At 39.1% G+C, this 18,838-nt stretch overlaps 1 protein-coding gene across 1 annotated transcript in view; it reads right to left on the minus strand.

Annotated features, from left to right (window-relative positions):
* Positions 1 to 16,266: 16,266 nt before the first annotated feature.
* LOC140562467 (macrophage mannose receptor 1-like) overlaps positions 16,267 to 18,838 on the minus strand; it is a 39,436-nt gene continuing 36,864 nt past the window's right edge. Inside the window, exons 28-31 of the mRNA XM_072688134.1 lie at positions 17,963 to 18,079; positions 17,068 to 17,241; positions 16,911 to 16,949; positions 16,267 to 16,583 (exon numbers count right to left, since the gene is read on the minus strand). Coding sequence (XP_072544235.1) covers positions 16,399 to 16,583; positions 16,911 to 16,949; positions 17,068 to 17,241; positions 17,963 to 18,079 — 515 coding nt within the window. The 3' untranslated portion in view covers positions 16,267 to 16,398. The remainder of the gene's footprint in view (positions 16,584 to 16,910; positions 16,950 to 17,067; positions 17,242 to 17,962; positions 18,080 to 18,838) is intronic.

Raw genomic sequence — 18,838 nt, forward strand, 5'->3', positions numbered from 1 at the left:
CAAACATTACATTTATTTACTATGGCAGTGTGCAGGCCAGCTGTAGGCATGGGCATAGGCATTTTTTTTTTCATAAATAAATAAACAGACACAGGGGCTACGAGAATAAAAAGTTTGGAACCTGATGATTAGACATTCTCCTGCATGGCTTCCTGTTAGACAGCAGAATTCATGGTTCTTTTGCTTTTGACCCAGGCATACTGTATGACCTAAAGCTGCAATGCATCCCCACAGCATTACTCTACCAGCACCATGTTTGACTGTGGGTATGATTTTCATTTTGGGGAATACGCTTTATTTTGTCTTTACACTAGCTTCAACGGGACCTCTGTCTTCTAAAAAGCCAACTCAGGGCACTTCAGTCCATGAGACATTTTTCAAAAAGTTTAGAACATTTTTTTGCAACATTTTTACAGTCCATTGAAAATGGTGGAATCATTTATTCGGACTGAATCCAAAGTGAGCGGCACCCGCAGTTGCTCCTTGGATCTTTTGTGCATTCCTGGATAAGTGACACAGCACTCTTTGAGGAAACTTTGGCAGACCAGCCACTTCTGAGAAAATTTATCACAATAGTTAGAGGCTACAATGCTTTCTCGATTTTGCTTTTTGACCCCTGATGTCAAAAAACATCAGGGCCGGGCTCAAGACTCATTTGTTCAAGGCACAATGGGGAAGGGAAGATTCATGACGTGTTTCTAAACAGCAGAATTGGTCACAGCTACACACATAGACAAAATTGTTGGTACCCCTTAGTTAATGAAAGAAAAACCCGCAATGGTCACAGAAATAACTTGAATCTGACAAAAGTAATAATAAATAAAAATGCTATGAAAATGAACCAATGAAAGTAAGACATTGCTTTTCAACCATTGCTTCACCAGAATTATTTAAAAAAAATAAACTCATGAAACAGGCCTGGACAGAAATGATGGTACCCATAACTTAATATTTTGTTGCACAACCTTTTGAGGCATTCACTGCAATCAAATGATTCCTGTAACGGTCAATGAGACTTCTGCACCTCTCAACAGGTATTTTGGTCCGCTCCTCATGAGCAAACTGCTCCAGTTGTCTCAGGTTTAAAGGGTGCCTTTTCCAGACGGCATGTTTCAGCTCCTTCCAAAGATGCTCAATAAAATTTAGGTCAGGGCTCATAGAAGGCCACTTCAGAATAGTCCAGTGTTTTCCTCTTAGCCATTCTTGGGTGTTTTTAGCTATGTGTTTTGCGTCATTATCCTGTTGCAAGACCCATGACCTGCGACTGAGACCAAGCTTTCTGACACTGGGCAGCACATTTCCCTCTAGAATCCCTTGATAGTCTTGAGATGTCATTTGCTAGGACAACCTGACCTGGCCATTGGTGGCAGTTGTTTTAAAATGTTCTCCACCATGATTTAGCGGACAGTGGAACAGTGGAAGAGTTCTTTTGGTCTTGCAATGTTAAGAGCAAGTTAAGAGCAAACCAGACTAATAGTAACTACACACTGGACGATTAAAAAAAACCTAAAGTCTGACACTCTCTTACATCTAAAGACAATTTGTCATTACTCAGAGTTTTTAGTCACAGACTATGATTTCACAAAGGCTGAGAATCTTGCAGAGTCACTACTTACAAGACAGCAACTAGATTCCTTTTAAGATTATGTCCCATAATGCTACTGGTGGAAAAGCCACAAGGAGAAACGTTATCAAACAATGTGCTTCTTTTTTAGCTGTACCTTTGTATATTTTCTTATGTTTTACACTGAATACATGCAATAAAGAAATGCAATAAAGAGCATAATTTTAAAATCTTATTTATTTGGATTTTTTTTGGAAAACTATATAAAATGCACATTCTCTGCAAAATGTCTAATTTATCAAATATTTTAAAATAAAAAATAATAAATAAATAAATAAATGAAAGCTCTAGCAAAAGTTCTACCAGGAGACTCTAATGCAGCATCATTATTTTTCAACCAACCTGCCACCACCTGTGTTAAAAGTCCTCTAATTGCATGCAGTTTTTAGAAGTGACTTCAGTCTGTCAGCCTATTCAAACTCCTAAACACATCCTAATTTTCTTCTTTCTTGTCTCTCCCCTATGTGCTGAGCTGCTGTCTGCTGTCTCCTAACCCCTTGTGTTTTTCCCTCCTTTCTGTTTTCTTTCTGTCTCTTTCTCATGTATTGAGATGCCCAGTCCCAACTGTTCCATCCTGGTACCACTACCCTACTGCCCACTGTTCTGCTCTGGGGCCTTGCATTGATTCATCCTCACCTCACTGCATGACTCCGCTTCTGACTGTTTATCTGCATGGACTTTAGTATCTCACATTTTTATCTTGTATAGCTTGACGCCACATTTTATTTTCTTAATTCTGTTTTGTTTTATTGTTATTTTTATTCCTGTTTTGCTTTTAATTGTTATTATCCAGTGTTGACCAGAGTAGGATGGGTTCCCCTTTTGAGTCTTGGTTCCTCTTGAGGTTTTTCTCTCTTAAACCAAGGTATTTTTTGCTGCTGTTGCCACTAGCTTGCTCAAAGGAGGCTCGGACCCGGATCTGCTTTGTGACATTTGTTGTAAAAAGTTCATTTCGTGATTCAATTAAAGTTTGAATTTAATTGAATCACGACTCTCAATTAAATCATCTAGAACTGGTCAATCTCTATGTCCTTACACATCTATGGTTAAGAATCTTCAACTTCACACCTGTTCTCCCTGTGCACCTCTTTTCGTTTTACCAAGTGGTTCCAGTGAACGCTTGTCGGATGTAATAAAAAGATGGGGGCTGTCTTCTGAACGCTACTCTGGACATTCATTTCGGATAGGTACGGCCACTACAGCTGCAAAACTAGGCCTTCCCATCACTTCAATCAAGCTGCTCGGTAGATGGGTATCTTCTGCCTATGATGCCTACAAACGGCCACATGATGAACTAATCCTGGAGACCCAGGTTGCGATCTCCAAATCTGTAAAGGTGTGTATCTGCATTAAGCAAACTACGGGTGGCGGTGTATGGCACATATTGTTTACTTTAGGGACCAAATTACATGCTTAATTCGTATAAGTCCCGGATCAACTCGGCTGGATCTCTGCGGCACAATTGCTGTATGGAAAATCACTTCATCTACGCCTAAGACAATCAACAGTTCTTACTTGTTAACATTGTTCCCATCTCATTAATGGTCAAGATTAAATTCACAATTACTGTCCCTATGTCTTCAGAGTCTTCTGGTAGAAATGAAAGCTCTAGTAAAAGTTCTACCGGGAGACTCTAATGCAGTGTCACTGTTCTTCAGCCAATCACCAGCCTCCACCTGTGTTAAAACACCTCTAATTACATACTTTTGTTGCTGTTTTCAGAAGCAGTGTCACGTCTCTCTCTCCTTCCTCCCCACCACCACCTTTTTGTTACCGACGGATGCCCAGGGGTAGCCTCTGTCCCCAGCCTCTATGTTCGGCAGGATCTACGAGAGTCTCGATGGTGCAAGACCTGGGATGATGACGGGGCCTATGCCAAAGACTATTAACAGGTTAGCTTCAATTAATCAATTCATTTATGTCATTAATTGGCAAGAATAAATTTACAATTACTGCCCTCATGTCTTCAGAGTTTTCTGGTAGAAGTAAAAAAAACTCATCCCCCAAATAATAAGTCATTTTTTTTTATTTATGTGTTACATACAGCCAATTTGCATAGGCCAAACCTAAAAACCTGTGATGCCATTAAAACACTATTAATCATATTGGAACATCAAGATGAGAAAAAGGCTTGAGAGTTAAGACAGCAGTTAAGACTATCCTGTCCACCTTACACCAAACTATCGAGAGGTCAGAACACGTTGCAACTCTGGCAAGACTTTATCCCAACATTGGAAATTGTGACAGTGCCATCGCTTGATGTTTAAATAAGACCGGCTCCTCCAAAATCCCCTCTAATGATGTTCTAATAGCTGCAGCTGATGTGGAGAACCGGAATATACATTTTGGTATTTTAGGTAGCAGTAAATATAGAGGTGCCCTAGCTTGTTCTTCAAAAGAACATTACATTTCTTCAATTGCATGTCCTTAGTTGTCTCTGAATACTGTTAGAACGATAATCAAATGTCCAGAAGGTTTAAAAATGTAAAAAAAAAAAACAATAATAAAAAAAAAAAAAAAAAAAAAAGCTTATGGTTTTCAATGGGTGCTCTAACATTTTTGCATCACTGTCCACTATGTGCCATCCCGACATTTACAGGAACCAAAAACCTGATTATGAATTCTTATTGGGAAATTGCGCCACTTTTCTTATGGGTCAGAAGTACATCCTGTGGGCTTTTTGGTGACACTGCATTTATGTACAGTTTCAGAGATTTGCACTGGATTTTCAACTTGCAGCAGTCATTCAGTTGACCTACAACAAATGGCCTGATAAAATGAATTATGAAAGAATTATACATTCTCTTGTCATTTTATTAATACCTTGTATACGTTTGTGTACCATTGCCCACATAGCTCACCTGCAAATTTATGAATGTAATGATTTTCATTCATATATTGCCTAGACAGAAGGAAGGTTTTAGCTTGACGATGGTTGTCTGTCAAAGCTGTGCTCTTTTAATTAGGCATGTTCCAATACAGTTATTTTGTCGCCCAAACCGAGTATCAGCAGAGGCCGATGTGATCTTGTTGTTTGTATAAACAACACAGACAGTTTCGGAAAGATGTGCTGCTGATTAATAATAAATCAAATAATGTAATAATGTCAATTTTACATTATTTAGTAAATTGTAAAATTAAAACATTTCTGATGTGAAAGAACTGGTTTATGGTGCCTAGCATTAGCATTAGCCTCCAGCTCTCGCTCTGAACACTGTTCTGTGATGGTTTGAAAACAAAGAAAGGTGCACAGTTCTGCCACGAGTTCCAGTAATAGTTTTCAGAAAATTTCAGATATTAATTGCATGGTGCATCATTTGAAGTGCACTGATTGGCTAAGGAATGTGACCAACAGGAAGACCAAAAGTTGGAAGACCTGAAGCAGAGGCAAAGTATCCCAACACCATCACTCTACCAGCACCATGTTTGACTGTGGGTCAGATTTTCCTATTCCAGAATGCTGGTTTCTGTCTTCTAAAAAGCCCAATCAGCCACTTCAGTCCATAAGACATTATTCAGAAAGGCTTGGAAGGCATCAACATTTTTCTAGTCCCTTTAAAATAGTGGAATCATTAATACTGACTGAAGTGAGCGGCTTCCGCAGTTGCTTAGATGATCGTCTGGCTTCTTTTGTGCATTCCTGGATGAGTGACACAGCGCTATTTGAGGAACTTTGTCAGGCCGACCATTCTGGGAATATTTGTCACTGTTCTAAGTTAGAATTAATGCTCTCTCGATTTCGCTTTTTGACCCCTGATGTCAAAAAACATGGCCAGGGCCAGGCTCATTGCCATTCTGCAATATCTTTCTAAGAATTAAAAAAATTACCTACATCAGATTCCTCTACCTCTTGCTCTAAATGCTGTTCAGTGCTGGTTTAAAAACAAAGAATGGTGCACAGTTCTACCATGCACAGTCATTTTAAGCACAGCTTGGGATACTTTAGTAAAGACTAACATGAAATATTTAACTTCAGTCATCAGATTTAAACCTGTAGAACAGAACACCAAGCAAACTGCACAGAGCACATTTTAGACCTTAAAGTCTAAACGGCCACATGTCATGCCATGCTACTGTCACTTGCCGATTGTTTGCATAATTGCATTAAGACGTTCTCACTCCTCTGCCCTGTTGTTGCTGAAACAGCAGAATGACTGAGGACAGATGATATGAAGCCACAACACTACACAGAATTCAGTTAGTGGTTACTGACAAAACGGCAGCTTATGTGTTTGGAAACTGTGTTAGTTCTTAAGTTCTTAAAATGGCTGTGTGTATTACCCATGCTTTGATTGATTTGAATGGTGCACAGTTCTACCGTGAGTTTCAGCAATAGTTCTTAGAAAGTTTCAGATATGATGTTTTGTTTAATTATATTCTACTGTAAAATAGCTCCACATTGCAGACTCTAACCTTTTATGTTAGCTACATTCTGAGAACACTCACTAAGGCTTATTACACACTAAGGTGTATTACCCAGTAACTACAGGGACTTCTGTACAAACTGGTGGGATCATTCTTTGATAGGCTGTTTAAGGGCTGTGAATAATGTCAGTTGTTGGCGTGTTGAGGACGCCAAAGGGGGCGCTGAACACAGCCTTCAAAAAAAAGAACTGGAACGGGTTCAAAATAGCTGTTACCGGATACGTTAAAAAATATACATGGATCTGCCCCAATTCCGATACACTGGATCGGATCGGAACGACTTAAGACAAAGACAAGGATGGTTGACCAGGTCTATTGGATCTGTGAAATGGCAAAAGTAATCCCTCATCCCTTTTATTGCCTTTGTTCAATCCTCAGAGGTCTCTAAAACACCTCACTAATGTTAACATGGCTCTTCAGCCTTAGCTGATCTAAGACGTTCTCATTGGCCGTCTCTACTTGTGTGTGTCAAAATACTTGGCCAATAAATCTGATTCTGATTCTATATCTAATTGGGATCCTTGATAAGGTGTGGATTTGAGCAAGTCCATGTCCAATAAGCTGTCCTTAATGGTTATTCAATTTTAGCTGAACTAGCTAATTTACTAAACACAGTCATTTTAAGCACAGCTTGGGATATTTTAGTAAAGACTAACATGAAATATTTAACTTCAGTCATCAGATTAAACCAGTAGAACAGAACACCAAGCAAACTGCACAGAGCACATTTTAGACCTTAAAGTCAACAACGGCCACATGTCATGCCTTACAGTCACTTGCCGATTGTTTGGAGAGCTGCAATTGCATAATTGCATTAAGACGTTCTCACTCCTCTGCCCTGTTGTTGCTGAAACAGCAGAATGACTGAGGACAGATGATATGACTCAGAAGCCACAACACTACACAGAATTCAGTTAGTGGTTACTGACAAAACGGCAGCTCTTGTGTTTGGAAACTGTGTTAGTTCTTAAGTTCTTCAAATGGCTGTGTGTATTACCCATGCTTTGATTGGTAACTTTAATATTTACTGCATCAGTGTAGTAACATTAATTAATGTGCTTACTGTAGCATTTATTATAGCATTAAAGATTATTATTATTATTATTATTATTATTATTATTTTCTCTAAAACTATTAGCAGTATTTATTATTTGGGGGGGTTGTGGCTGAGCTGTAATTATTGGAGGGTTGTAATGCACCTACTTAAATGAAGTTGATTTACTCTGGAAAAAAAAAATGTTAAAAAAAATAAAAATAATTAATTACTCCAAGTAGATTATTCTCAATATATTCTGAGATTATAAGTTATAAGTTATACTCTACCATGATTATTATGATGATTATAATTACATTATGATTTTTTAAGCACAACTCCAGTAGAACAGTCTTAAGCGGTGGCCCAGTGACTTTTTATCAATAATCTATAAATAGTTCTGACCAGAGGCCTGCGCTTTAGTATTTTCCTAGTCTGTGTCTCTGTTTTGCCATGCCATGTGCACATCATAGGCGGACGTACATGCAGATACATTTAATAAAAATAACAAAAAAGGTTCCAAAATGAACAAACACTAGATACAAAAACAAACATAACCAGAGAACCAAACTAAAGTAGAACCAAACAGACAGACAGGATAACACAAACCAAGGCAACAACCATGAACTGACATGAAACACAGGCACAAGACCAGGCAAGGAACATTGAAACAAAGGGAGTACTTATACAGTCAGACCAACAAGCAACATCTAAGACTAACAAGAGGGCAGGGTTACAAAGGAGACACAGGTGGGTCCAATAATGACAAGGCATAGCTAGGGTGGAGACAAGAAACACAAGGGCAAGACAAAGACACCTGTTACAGTAATGAAGAAAAGGCAATTAACAGGAAGATCTGGTGGAGTTTAAGTTGAGGTCTGGAAGACCGAGAAAACCTTCAGAGAGAACTGCTTGTAGGACTGCAAGAAAGGCCAAGCCCAATCTCGTTCAAGACTATGTCCACCCACTCCTCCAGGTATATATCTGCCCTAGTTTCAATTTATCTCCCAGTTCCTGATTCCATCCCAGTCTCTGTTCCGGTCACTGTCAGTGTCTCAATCTCTGACTCTATCCTGGTGTCTGTCCCTGTTACTCATTTTGTGATCTCTGTTAATATCCAGTCAGCCATGTAGTCATCTGTCCAATCCAGAGTCATGTCTCCTGTCATGTCTGGTGTCCATGTCCCTGTTCGGTCCCTTGTCCAGTTAGCTGTCGTTTGTTGTCCAGCCTCACATTCACTCTAGTCACCTGTCTAGTCCCCCACATCCAGCCCTGCTATTCCCAATTCTTTGTCTGTTTTTCCTCATTGTTTACATGTGCTCATGTGAGGTCTGGAATACCAAGAACATTTTCAGAGAGAACTGCTTTCACAACTGCTAGAAAGGCAAAGCACAATCCCATCTTGACTGCAAAAGATATCCAATTTAGCAAGACAATATGGGAATGCAATAAACTAATCTAATACCAAAATAAATCCATTACAATAATAAATTAGCAGGAATTGTTAAAAGACAAAAAACACATTTATTGGATAAGTAACAGCTTAAAAAAAAACATATTCTTAGTAAGGACTGCAATAATAGTTCAGAAGCACCCGTGGAATTCAGTCATTTCACTTTGAGTTGTAATCTGGTGGGCATCACGAATTTGTGCTAAGATCATCTACTCCATCAAATGTACAAAAGTCCAAAGGGCATCTTATAAAATCCAATTAAGCAATATGGGGTATGGAATGATGTCTTGGCATGATTCCTCTCTGCCACAGCCATTTGAATATATCCATTGCCCAGGTCAAGAGTAAGAACCGCTGAACTCCATTCAGTACAGCCAAACGTCTTGATTTGCAGCAAAGGATAATATTATCTCTGTGTGTTGTAGCATTGAGCTGACTGTAAACAACATGCATCCTAATGTCAACTTTATTGGAATATAATCAATTTAATTTAAAAAAAAAAAATCTACACAACTGAGGACCTCATGAGGTGTGAGGTGTGACCTCATCAAATATGTAAGTAGATAATTGACAGAGCAGCTATCAAAGCCATCAAACTCAAATTATATTATGTGCTGTGGCCAGCATAAGGTGTTTTCTATTGGATGATCAGATTTCCAATCATCATGTAAACCCAGTTACCAGCAGGAGCTGATGTCGAGCTGGATTATTTAGCAAGGCAGTAATGTACATCTGTTCTTTAACCAATACTCACTGAAACACAATAGAGCTTACCCATAGTTCATAGCTTGCTTTAACAAGCCCTACAAGTTGACCTGCCCTCAGGCTACTGTGCTCAACATGACTAGACTGAAAGAGGTTTTGACTTTTGTGGTCATCTATTATAGGAATAAGATGTATTACTATAAATCTTTGCATACCCACCTACTTTTTACCCAGGTGCTCTATTTCAATACACCTACTTTGGTAGGTGCCCACTAGTGATCTAATACCAATTTTGACTTCTAAGCCCTATTCTGAGAGGATCAGTTGTACATGTATGCTGTATGCTTGCGTGTCAGTAAAGTTTTCAGTACCTTTTACCTACTGTTAGACGAGCCATAAAAACAACCCCTAATATAGCACTAAAAATGTTTTATATTATTCCTGTGTGGCTAATTGACAGGTGAGTTTTTCTGCATCATGTTAAATATATCAGAGATCATCATCACTCACTCGTAACATGTCGGGCAAATCCCACTGTATTGAGATGGTGTCTGTCCCCCACATAGTTTGCAAATGCAGATTTGTAAAATAACCTGAATTGATACAGTTCTTCTGGTTTTCTGAGTACAAGCAGCTCCCACATTGAATTTATGCTGGTAAATATACAATATCACCTAAAGCAGTTATTGTCAGACATTATTACTGACAACCACCTTAGTTCAGTAAAAGCTTTATTTATCAGCTAAACCAAATGAGGACCTTTGTCTCAATGAAATACCAGACGGATTAAAATCTTGATGATTCACAACTTTCTCTTACTCAATCCAGACAAATCTTACTTTTTGGTCCCGATGTTGATAAATGTAACGATGCTGTAACTCTAGATAGGCTTTCAGTCATACCCAGCACCACTGTAAAAACGCTGGGGTTGTTTTTAACTCCTACATAGTTATAACTGCCTTCCTCCCTCTACGTAAATGTTGCCAAACTGTGCAACGTAGTCTCTTTAAATGATGATGAGAAGCTGGTGCTTGCTTTTATAACCTCAAGACTGGATTACTGTAATGGCCCTCTGGTTGGAAGTTCTTGCAAATTATTAAAAAAAAGCTCCAACTAGTTTAGAATGCAGCTGCTAGAGTGCCTGCCAGAGCTAGAGAATTTCACCACCTTAGTCCTGTTCTCTCATCCCTGCACTGTGTAACGAATGGAAGTATGGTAGGTGTTAGGTGGGTGCTCTCGTGGAGAAGTGAATACTTAGCTCCATGAAGAGACACGCAGGGAACACGTCGTGCAGGGGTTTCAGAGTCAGTTTTAATGAGCAATGAGAGCACCTCGACTTCGCTCGTCACAACGTCCTAGACAACACCAGCTGGAGAACCCAGGCTACAACCCAGCACAGTTCACCACACGCACACACTCTCCCGCACTTTCCTCCACACTCTCCATTATTCGCTCTGGCTCTCACCGTGCACATGCGCACTGTACTCCACCTTAAAGTGACCGTTACAACTGGTTACCAGTTCAATTCTGCATTGATTATAAAATACTCCCTCTGATGTCCCTCTGACTTCCTCTACGTCTCTCAATGTTTTGACCTTGCAGTATTTTGAGGAACTTCTTAAACCCTACAACCAGTGAAACACCAGCGTACACTTCACTCACAAAAATGAGGCCCTTCAACTCTGGAATAAGCCTACGGTTGCTGTTCGGGACTCCGATACACTTTCTGCACAAGCTTTCGGATAATCCACCAGTGTACTGTTCTGCTTTTCTTGCTGATGTAGTCTGTTTTCATACTAACACTGTTCTGTACAGGTCTGATTATAAGTTTCCAATCATTATTATTATTATTGTCTTTCTAATTTCTTTTACAGGCTGTAAACGAGTCTATTTATACTCCTGAATTCCCCTTTCTTCTCCCACCCCATGTGCTGAGCTAAATAAATCTAAATTGGATTGAATTAAGGTTCATTATACATGGCACAGATATCTCGGATTAGTGGTTGTACGATCTAGAAGACGAGCCAAGGACTTTAGAAGCGCAGACTAAAACTTTTTGAAACTAAAATTTCATTATTGCTATAGGTTACAGACATCCTGTGGTAAAATGGCATCACTTCACCTTCCTATGTAAAACGAATCCAGTCCGAATAGGGCTTAAAACAACTGTAATGTCTCCCTCTGCTGGCCTCAGTGGGGAGCCCATGCACAAGGGCTGGGCTCTGCCTCTCACCTGAGGTTCTGCTCCAGGCACATAGGTGCTGAGAATGACCCACCACCCAAATAATAGCTGTTCTGTGGTGGTCCTGTGGGGTCCTGACCACTGAAGAACAGAGTAAGGCTTGTGTCCACTAATGATGACACGACAGAACCCTGTAAAATAGAGAAACTAGTACTTGCCTCTGAAGGTCTTAAAAGATACAACAGCTACAATAAGGGAGCTTTCTAAATCCAGGACCAGTTACATTTACATTTACATTTAAGGCATTTAGCAGACACTCTTATCCAGAACGACTTACAAAAGTGCTTTGCTATTTACTTAAGAAAAACCTCAGCTAGTTAGAATAGACTAATAGTTCAAAGATACCTAATAAACACAAGTCAGTAAGGTGACCACTCTGCTATTCGCCCAAGTATTCTCAGAAGAGGTGGGTCTTCAGTCTGCGTTTGAAGACAGCGAGCGACTCTGCTGTTCGGACACCCAGGGGAAGCTTGTTCCACCACTTTGGTGCAGGACAGAAAAAAGCCTGGACGCTCGTCTTCTGTGGATTTTGAGGGATGGCGGGTCGAGCCGAGCCGTACTTGAAGCTGGAAGGGCTCTTGGTGCAGACTGGCTTTTGACCATTGCCATCAAGTACAGAGGGGCTGGTCCATTCTTGGCTTTGTAGGCCAGCATCAGGGTTTTGAATCTGATGCGGGCAGCAGCTACAGGAAGCCAGTGGAGAGAACAGTTCAATCATAACTGCAGGCCTGCTCTGTGTGCTTGATGTAACTTGATGTATGACGGGATGTATTAGCAGATCTCCTGGTTTCTTTATTTAGTTTAAACAGGGAGATAAATAAATAAACTGAGAAACAGATCATTAGAAGGGTGAACAGTGGACAAGAATGATTGGGTATGTTTTGCTTAGTGTGCTGGAAGCCAGGGAACCCACTGAACCAAAGCGTGGTGTGAAAAGTGGGGAAAAAAAACACTTCAAGAAGGGGTGGGTCTACCTCAGCATGCACACCTGACCTTCCTGCAGTCTTCCATGTACACACGCAAGACGTCACTGCACGACATCATTATTTCTTGCATTAGTATTAGGGATGCACTGATCCGATACTAGGATTAGAATTCATTCATTGAACCTGATTTGTCGGTACTCTAGGCTTCACAACTCAGGATCAGAGTAACGCACATATCAAAGCAAACAACAGGACTTACTCTATCTAACCAAGAAAGTAATCCAGCTCGGAAAAGCAGCTAAAATCCACACACATGGCCTTCAGCAGCCTGCTCCGTTTATTTAAGAGCAGGGAGAAGGGACAAGCAGGGGATCTCACACATGCAGGCAGGCACGGCTGAACAGTGTTTTAAGTCCATGAAGTGCCTAAAGTTTTTCACTAAATATCAGTAACTTTTATTTAGTTTCAGGACTGGCATCGTTCCAATGCAGCATCAGGTTATGGGTTTAGTTTAGCAGCCTACAGCCAGAAAAAACTTTAGGGAAAATCTGTGGCACCAGCTTGCGGACATTGCCGTCAATGCAACTATCTATCTAGCTATCTCAGCCTTCAGTAGCTCCAACCACTTCCTCATCGTTTTACGTAGATAAGGAAGTGGTTGGAGCTTCCTCATCTTTTGTAGTGAATTTTTGGCAAAATGGCTCAGATGAGATTTGATATCCTGTTGCTTCAAAACTGTACTGAATTGTTCACTGATCATCCTGAACAAATAATTGCATTTTCTTGTATTGTTGAATTTGATTATTTGAGAGTTTGTTTTATGGAGTGATGCATTGTTCATTATTCTTCAGCAGTGCGACTGCACTGCTATTGCAGATATTTGCATGAAAATCTACAGCTTGAATGATTTTATGTAATGAAACTATGTTCATGTTAATGTGTTGTTTTGCAATTATGAATAGAATGAGAAGTGTATATAGTTCTAATAAAAATCTTTAATATTTTAAACTAAACACTGTTTTTAAAATACATTTTTTCTGCTTTTTTATTTTAAAAATATGGATGTTGACAATTTAGTAATTAATAAAAGTGCACTTTCATTGGTTTATAGTGTGTGCTGATGTTGGTAAAAAGTAATAAATGACCTACACAAAAATGTTATTATCATAATTGCTAAATGACACCTGCAAAATTGACTATAACTTTTGAATATAAGATGATAGATAAGATGAATTATTTTCCTGACAAATGGCTCACAAAATGGCACATATTTCATCAAATACTCTATATTTTTCTCTATATTTCACAGAAATGTGTTAACAATTTAAGAATTTATGAATGAACATTGAGTTTCATAAAATTGTAAAGAACTGATTCTCCTGAAACCAAACAAGCACAAAGTTTAGCAAAATAAAGAACACCTGACTCACAAACAGGCCAAATCTACAAACTGTGCACTGGCATGAACACAAACACAGGAACAGGAATTTGCGCACATGCAAAACATGAACAAAACCAGAAAAGGGACGACTGAAACAAAGGGGTACTTATACAGACACTAACAAGAGACTCACAGGAACACCTGGGACTAACAAGGGGGGTGTGGCTAAAGAGGAGACACAAGTGGAAACACAAATAGACAGGCGTGGCTAGGGCAGACAAGACACATGTGCTTGGAAGCACATGGCAAAACCAAACAAAGGCAGACATGACAACAGGAGCAGGCATGACAAATGCTGTGTGTATGTAGTCTTTACTTTTCATAAAAGTACATTTTCATTAGTTTTGTGTTTTGTTGACATTGGTAAAAAGTGAGATTAAAAAAGAGCTACACAAACTTTTTAAATTGCTAAATGACACTTTCTGCCAAATTAACTATAACATTTGAATAAAAGATGATAGAGACAAAATTATTTTCCTGACAATGGCTCACAAAATTGCAAACAGTTTATATACTCTATATTTTTCTCTATAAATGTGTTAGAAATGTAAGTATTTATGAATGAAATAAAAATGTTGAATTTTTTAAGTGGGTTATGATGATATTTGTATAGATTTGATTATATTACACTTAAATAACCATACTGAGTTTATATCATTTTAAAGAACTGATTCTTCTGGTTATAATGGTGTTGTATATATTGTCTATGCTATGTACTGTATTTACACAATAAGGTATTTTCTATGACTATGTTACATAGTGTCCGAAAATGGAATGTTCCACTCAGGCAGGAAAGGGTTAAAGCAGGAATAGCACTAAAATGTGCAGGGCAGTGAGCCTCGAAGACCAGGGTTGAGAAACACTGATCTAAGAAGATCTAGAGGTGATCAGATGATTAGTTTTGCTTTCTTTACTTACTTATGTTTTATTCTCTAAAAATGGACTCGCCCACTTTAAAATAAATAGAGAGAGTAATATTTAGTGATTGTTTCAATTCTAACTCTCCATATCCAGAGCTGTTGGGTCGGCTAGTTGTAAGGAAGGCTGGATCAGCATGTTTTTGCTGAGTCAAGTCAACCCTTGTCCTCTGCTAGCAACGGTGTCAGAGGGTATTGCAAATCTAAAATTTGGGCCTGTACCTGGTTGCAGTACACCGTCTTACCAGTGTCCCCCTGTAATTACAGTGACATCCGTTCCAGACACTGTGAACTTTCCTGCACTGTCTGCTCCTGCATATTCATTTGAGCCCAACTTTAAATTTGTTCCCAGTCACCATCAAGCCCTTTATTTAGAGTCTTAAAAGGTGTCTCATAACATGGCTGCAGAAACTGAAGAGGGCACTAGACTAGTTTCAATGTGCTGCATTGGCTCAGTTTCGTGAACCGAGGGGAACTGCAGGCAGGTTCCGAAAGGTCTGCCTTGTGGTTAAGGAATTCAGCTGGGCAGTCACTAGCAGCACAAATCACCAGGGGCACAAAGCATACAAGTGTGATAAGACGTAGGTTGGACCTTAAACCAGAAATTTTGAGAACCTATTCTCAAATGACAAATGTTACTGTAATGCCATGTGGTTTGGTTGTGCACCCAGAAGCACCACATCTTTAGCCAGCCCAGATGGGAGAGCGTATGATCCTTTAGAAAACCCCCCATTTGGGCTAGCGGAAGCGAAAAGCACCACAGCTGACAATATAACCGTGGTTGCATTCATCAAAATCCAGAAAGATCAGGCTAAACTAAAAGAATCCCATAAACACTACTGGCAGGTTGAAGGCCAGCTTGCAGTGACTGGTCTGCAGTGAAGTGACTTCGTAACCGACACAAAAACTGACCTCAAAGACAGTGATTTTTGGAAAAACGATGTTTTCATAGCATCAATGAAAGACAAGTTGGATATATATTTTATCATAACACATATGTGAACATGCATCTTTCCATGGTGTGAACAGCAGTTGTGTTTTTAAGGTAAGATAAGATAAGATACTTAAGCATGTAATGTTTTTTGTATACAGTTATTCTTAGATCTTTTCTTTAGAGTATCCCTATTCTGCATCTTTTCCAGTGTTTCATTGTACTGTACAACCTTTTATTAATATTACAATAAAACTGAGCTGAACTAAATTGAATCGAACAAGCATCACATGAACGAGGCATCACAAGCCATCAAACTACTGCTCCCTACTAATCCCTTCTTCCAATGAAACCGGATTCTACACATAAACAGTGGACTATATGACCGGTAGGCATTTAAGTCTACTGATGAATCACAGATGGCTTTTTGTTAAATATATGATAATGATGTTTTGGTACAGAGGCTCAAATTATTTCCACAATCCATGTAGAGTACTGCATTGGGAGTAGGCAGCCATTTGAGAGTCAAGCAAAAAATCTAATAAAAAAAAATAAAATAATAATAATAATTTATACTGCATTTAGACATTCTTTATTACAGCAAGACAGACACTGAAGTATTGTAAATGCGGTACTGGAAGAAAAAAAAGCAAATTCCAATCAGACTGTTCTCATTAAGGTCACATGTCCAGGAATCAGATTTAGTTCTCCTCTTGCAGAGGACCTGCCACTCTGTAATACATTGGATTCTCGAATGTGGAAGAAGCAGCCTGGCTTTTGGAACATCTATGGAAGATGTAAACCAATCCAGCCAGCGAAAACACGGCCGCGAGTGCCACGACCACTGACACAGCACCATATGGAACATACCGTGTTTCAGCTTCACCTGCAACAAAATCACAGAAAGCAACACTAAGGACACTATGGAATTACTAATGCTATATGTAAAGTAGTTAAGTCTGAAGATTCATCCAGGGTAGTAATTTGCTACAGATCAGGTAGGTACATCGAATACAGTACCTAGGTTAATCTACTAAAACCATGATCACTCAGCATTGCATATTTACAGTCAGAGCATATGGAATGATTTTGACCAGAAGGAAATGGGGAATTCACAATTTTTAGACCCACATTTACTCCTTTATATACATTTATTAAAGGAAAAAATATTGGCAATAGAAAATCCCTATTCCTGCATCTGCATGGTTCTTACCTGTATGTGTAGTTTCTGTGGGTGGAACTGTTGATAGAACTGCAGCAAAAATAGAAAGAAGAGGTTTTAGCAATTCTACACTCAAGACATGAAGAGATTTCATTGGCTTTCCTGTGGTAGTGGAATGTGTAAATCACTGCACTGATTTAAAACATACCTTTTTCTGTTTTGCAAATGAACGGCATGTCACTGTTACAGTACTGAATTCCCCATTCATAATCTGTGGCTGTGATAAATGGACAAGTTCTTTCTTCATATGTATCATATTTACTACTAGAAAGCATCCAGTTAGTGTAATCCATCACACTTTTGTCCAGCCACTGCCAGTGTCCTACGTAGTATACACACAAAACCTTCATTGTTTTAATACTTAGCAATACCCAGTCCACAATGTACTCACATTATGAATGTGTATTATATCTACAGTGGCATATCATGTAGAGGTTTGTTCATGTGCAGCTAAACTAAAACACAGGCAATGCAGTGCAGGCCAAAAAAGGTAAGTGAACCCTGAAGCTGCAAATAAGACTTAAACAATGTCAAGGAGGAATTTTGGACCATTTCTCCCTGCTTCCATTTATCAGTATTTCTGGGATGCCTGGGGTAAACAATCCTCTTCGCTCATGCCACAGCATCTTGATCTTGGTTAAAGTCAGGACTCTGACTTGGCCATTTTAAAACACAAATCTTCTTTAGTTGATTTACTTGTAAGCTTTGGGTCATTGTCTTGTTGCATCACCCAACATCTCTTCAGCTTGAGGTTTTGGATTGCTGCCCTTCCAATGACCTATCAAATGTTGAAATTCAATCTTCTTAATTGTAACACCTTTTGCCAGTTAGCTCTTGGAGAAATCATTAACTCTTGTTAGCTCTCGGATCACTTACTTTTTCTAGCCTGCACTATGAATGTTTACTCAATGTGTTCAATAAAAGACATGAAAAATACTGTGTGTTTGTGTGTAATATGTTTAGATTGTGTTTGTCTGTAACCTAGGTTGTGAGGCTGTTGGGGTTTAGTGGTGACATACAGATTTTTTTTATATATATATTACCTGAGTAGGTCCTGAAAAGGCCTAACCAGTAACGCTCGTACCGGCTACCAAACAACCTGAGGCACTTCTCTATAAACTTCGACTCCATTGTATCCAAAATGCTAACAAGATTAGCTCCTGTGGTACAGAATAAAAGAAATACACTTTTCAGACCTGGAAAATATGATAAAACAATAAATATTTATTTCAAGCACCTGTACGATCCTGCTCTCTGCACCCTGAATGCACCCTCTCAATATCTTATATTTTAACACATGTGGTTTATGACACAGCAACACAAGTAGTTTGTTGAACAGGAGCTCTATTTTTATTCGGGCTAACTGGAAATACATTTGACTACCAAGTGGAAATGCATGAGGTTAATGCATCAATTTATGAAGGATATAAGAGTGCATTAAAGATTAAGAATATAAGTGATTTTAATAATATACTGATGAGGTGGCCACCACCACCTCTATCATGGCTGGCTATAGAGCAGGATATTTTCTATACCTCTCTCCCCTCTTTGCTTTTTGCTAGTAGGAAGCCCATTGCGGCTACTATAAAAGACAACCCCATAATTGCAAATTCTCTTAAGATCTGGTATGAGATCAGGAAAGCACTTGCACTCTCTCATACTGTCCTTTTGGCCCCCACTGATTTCTTCACAAACAGATAAGGCCTTTTTGTTGTGGAACAACAAAAGTTTTTTTTACTTTTGAATACTTGCATAGTTTGTTTCTGGACTGCCCCTTCTCATTTTTACTTACAAATATGCAGTTCTGTTCAGATCAACATCACTAACTTTGAGGCATACCAGCCCCTGATCAATTTTTGGTTTCTTACGACTATAGATCCACATGTGAACACTCAGGAGTCAAGGTTTACAAACATGTT

The sequence above is a fragment of the Salminus brasiliensis genome, chromosome 9 (assembly GCF_030463535.1).
Source record: "Salminus brasiliensis chromosome 9, fSalBra1.hap2, whole genome shotgun sequence".
NCBI classification, from domain to species: domain Eukaryota; kingdom Metazoa; phylum Chordata; class Actinopteri; order Characiformes; family Bryconidae; genus Salminus; species Salminus brasiliensis.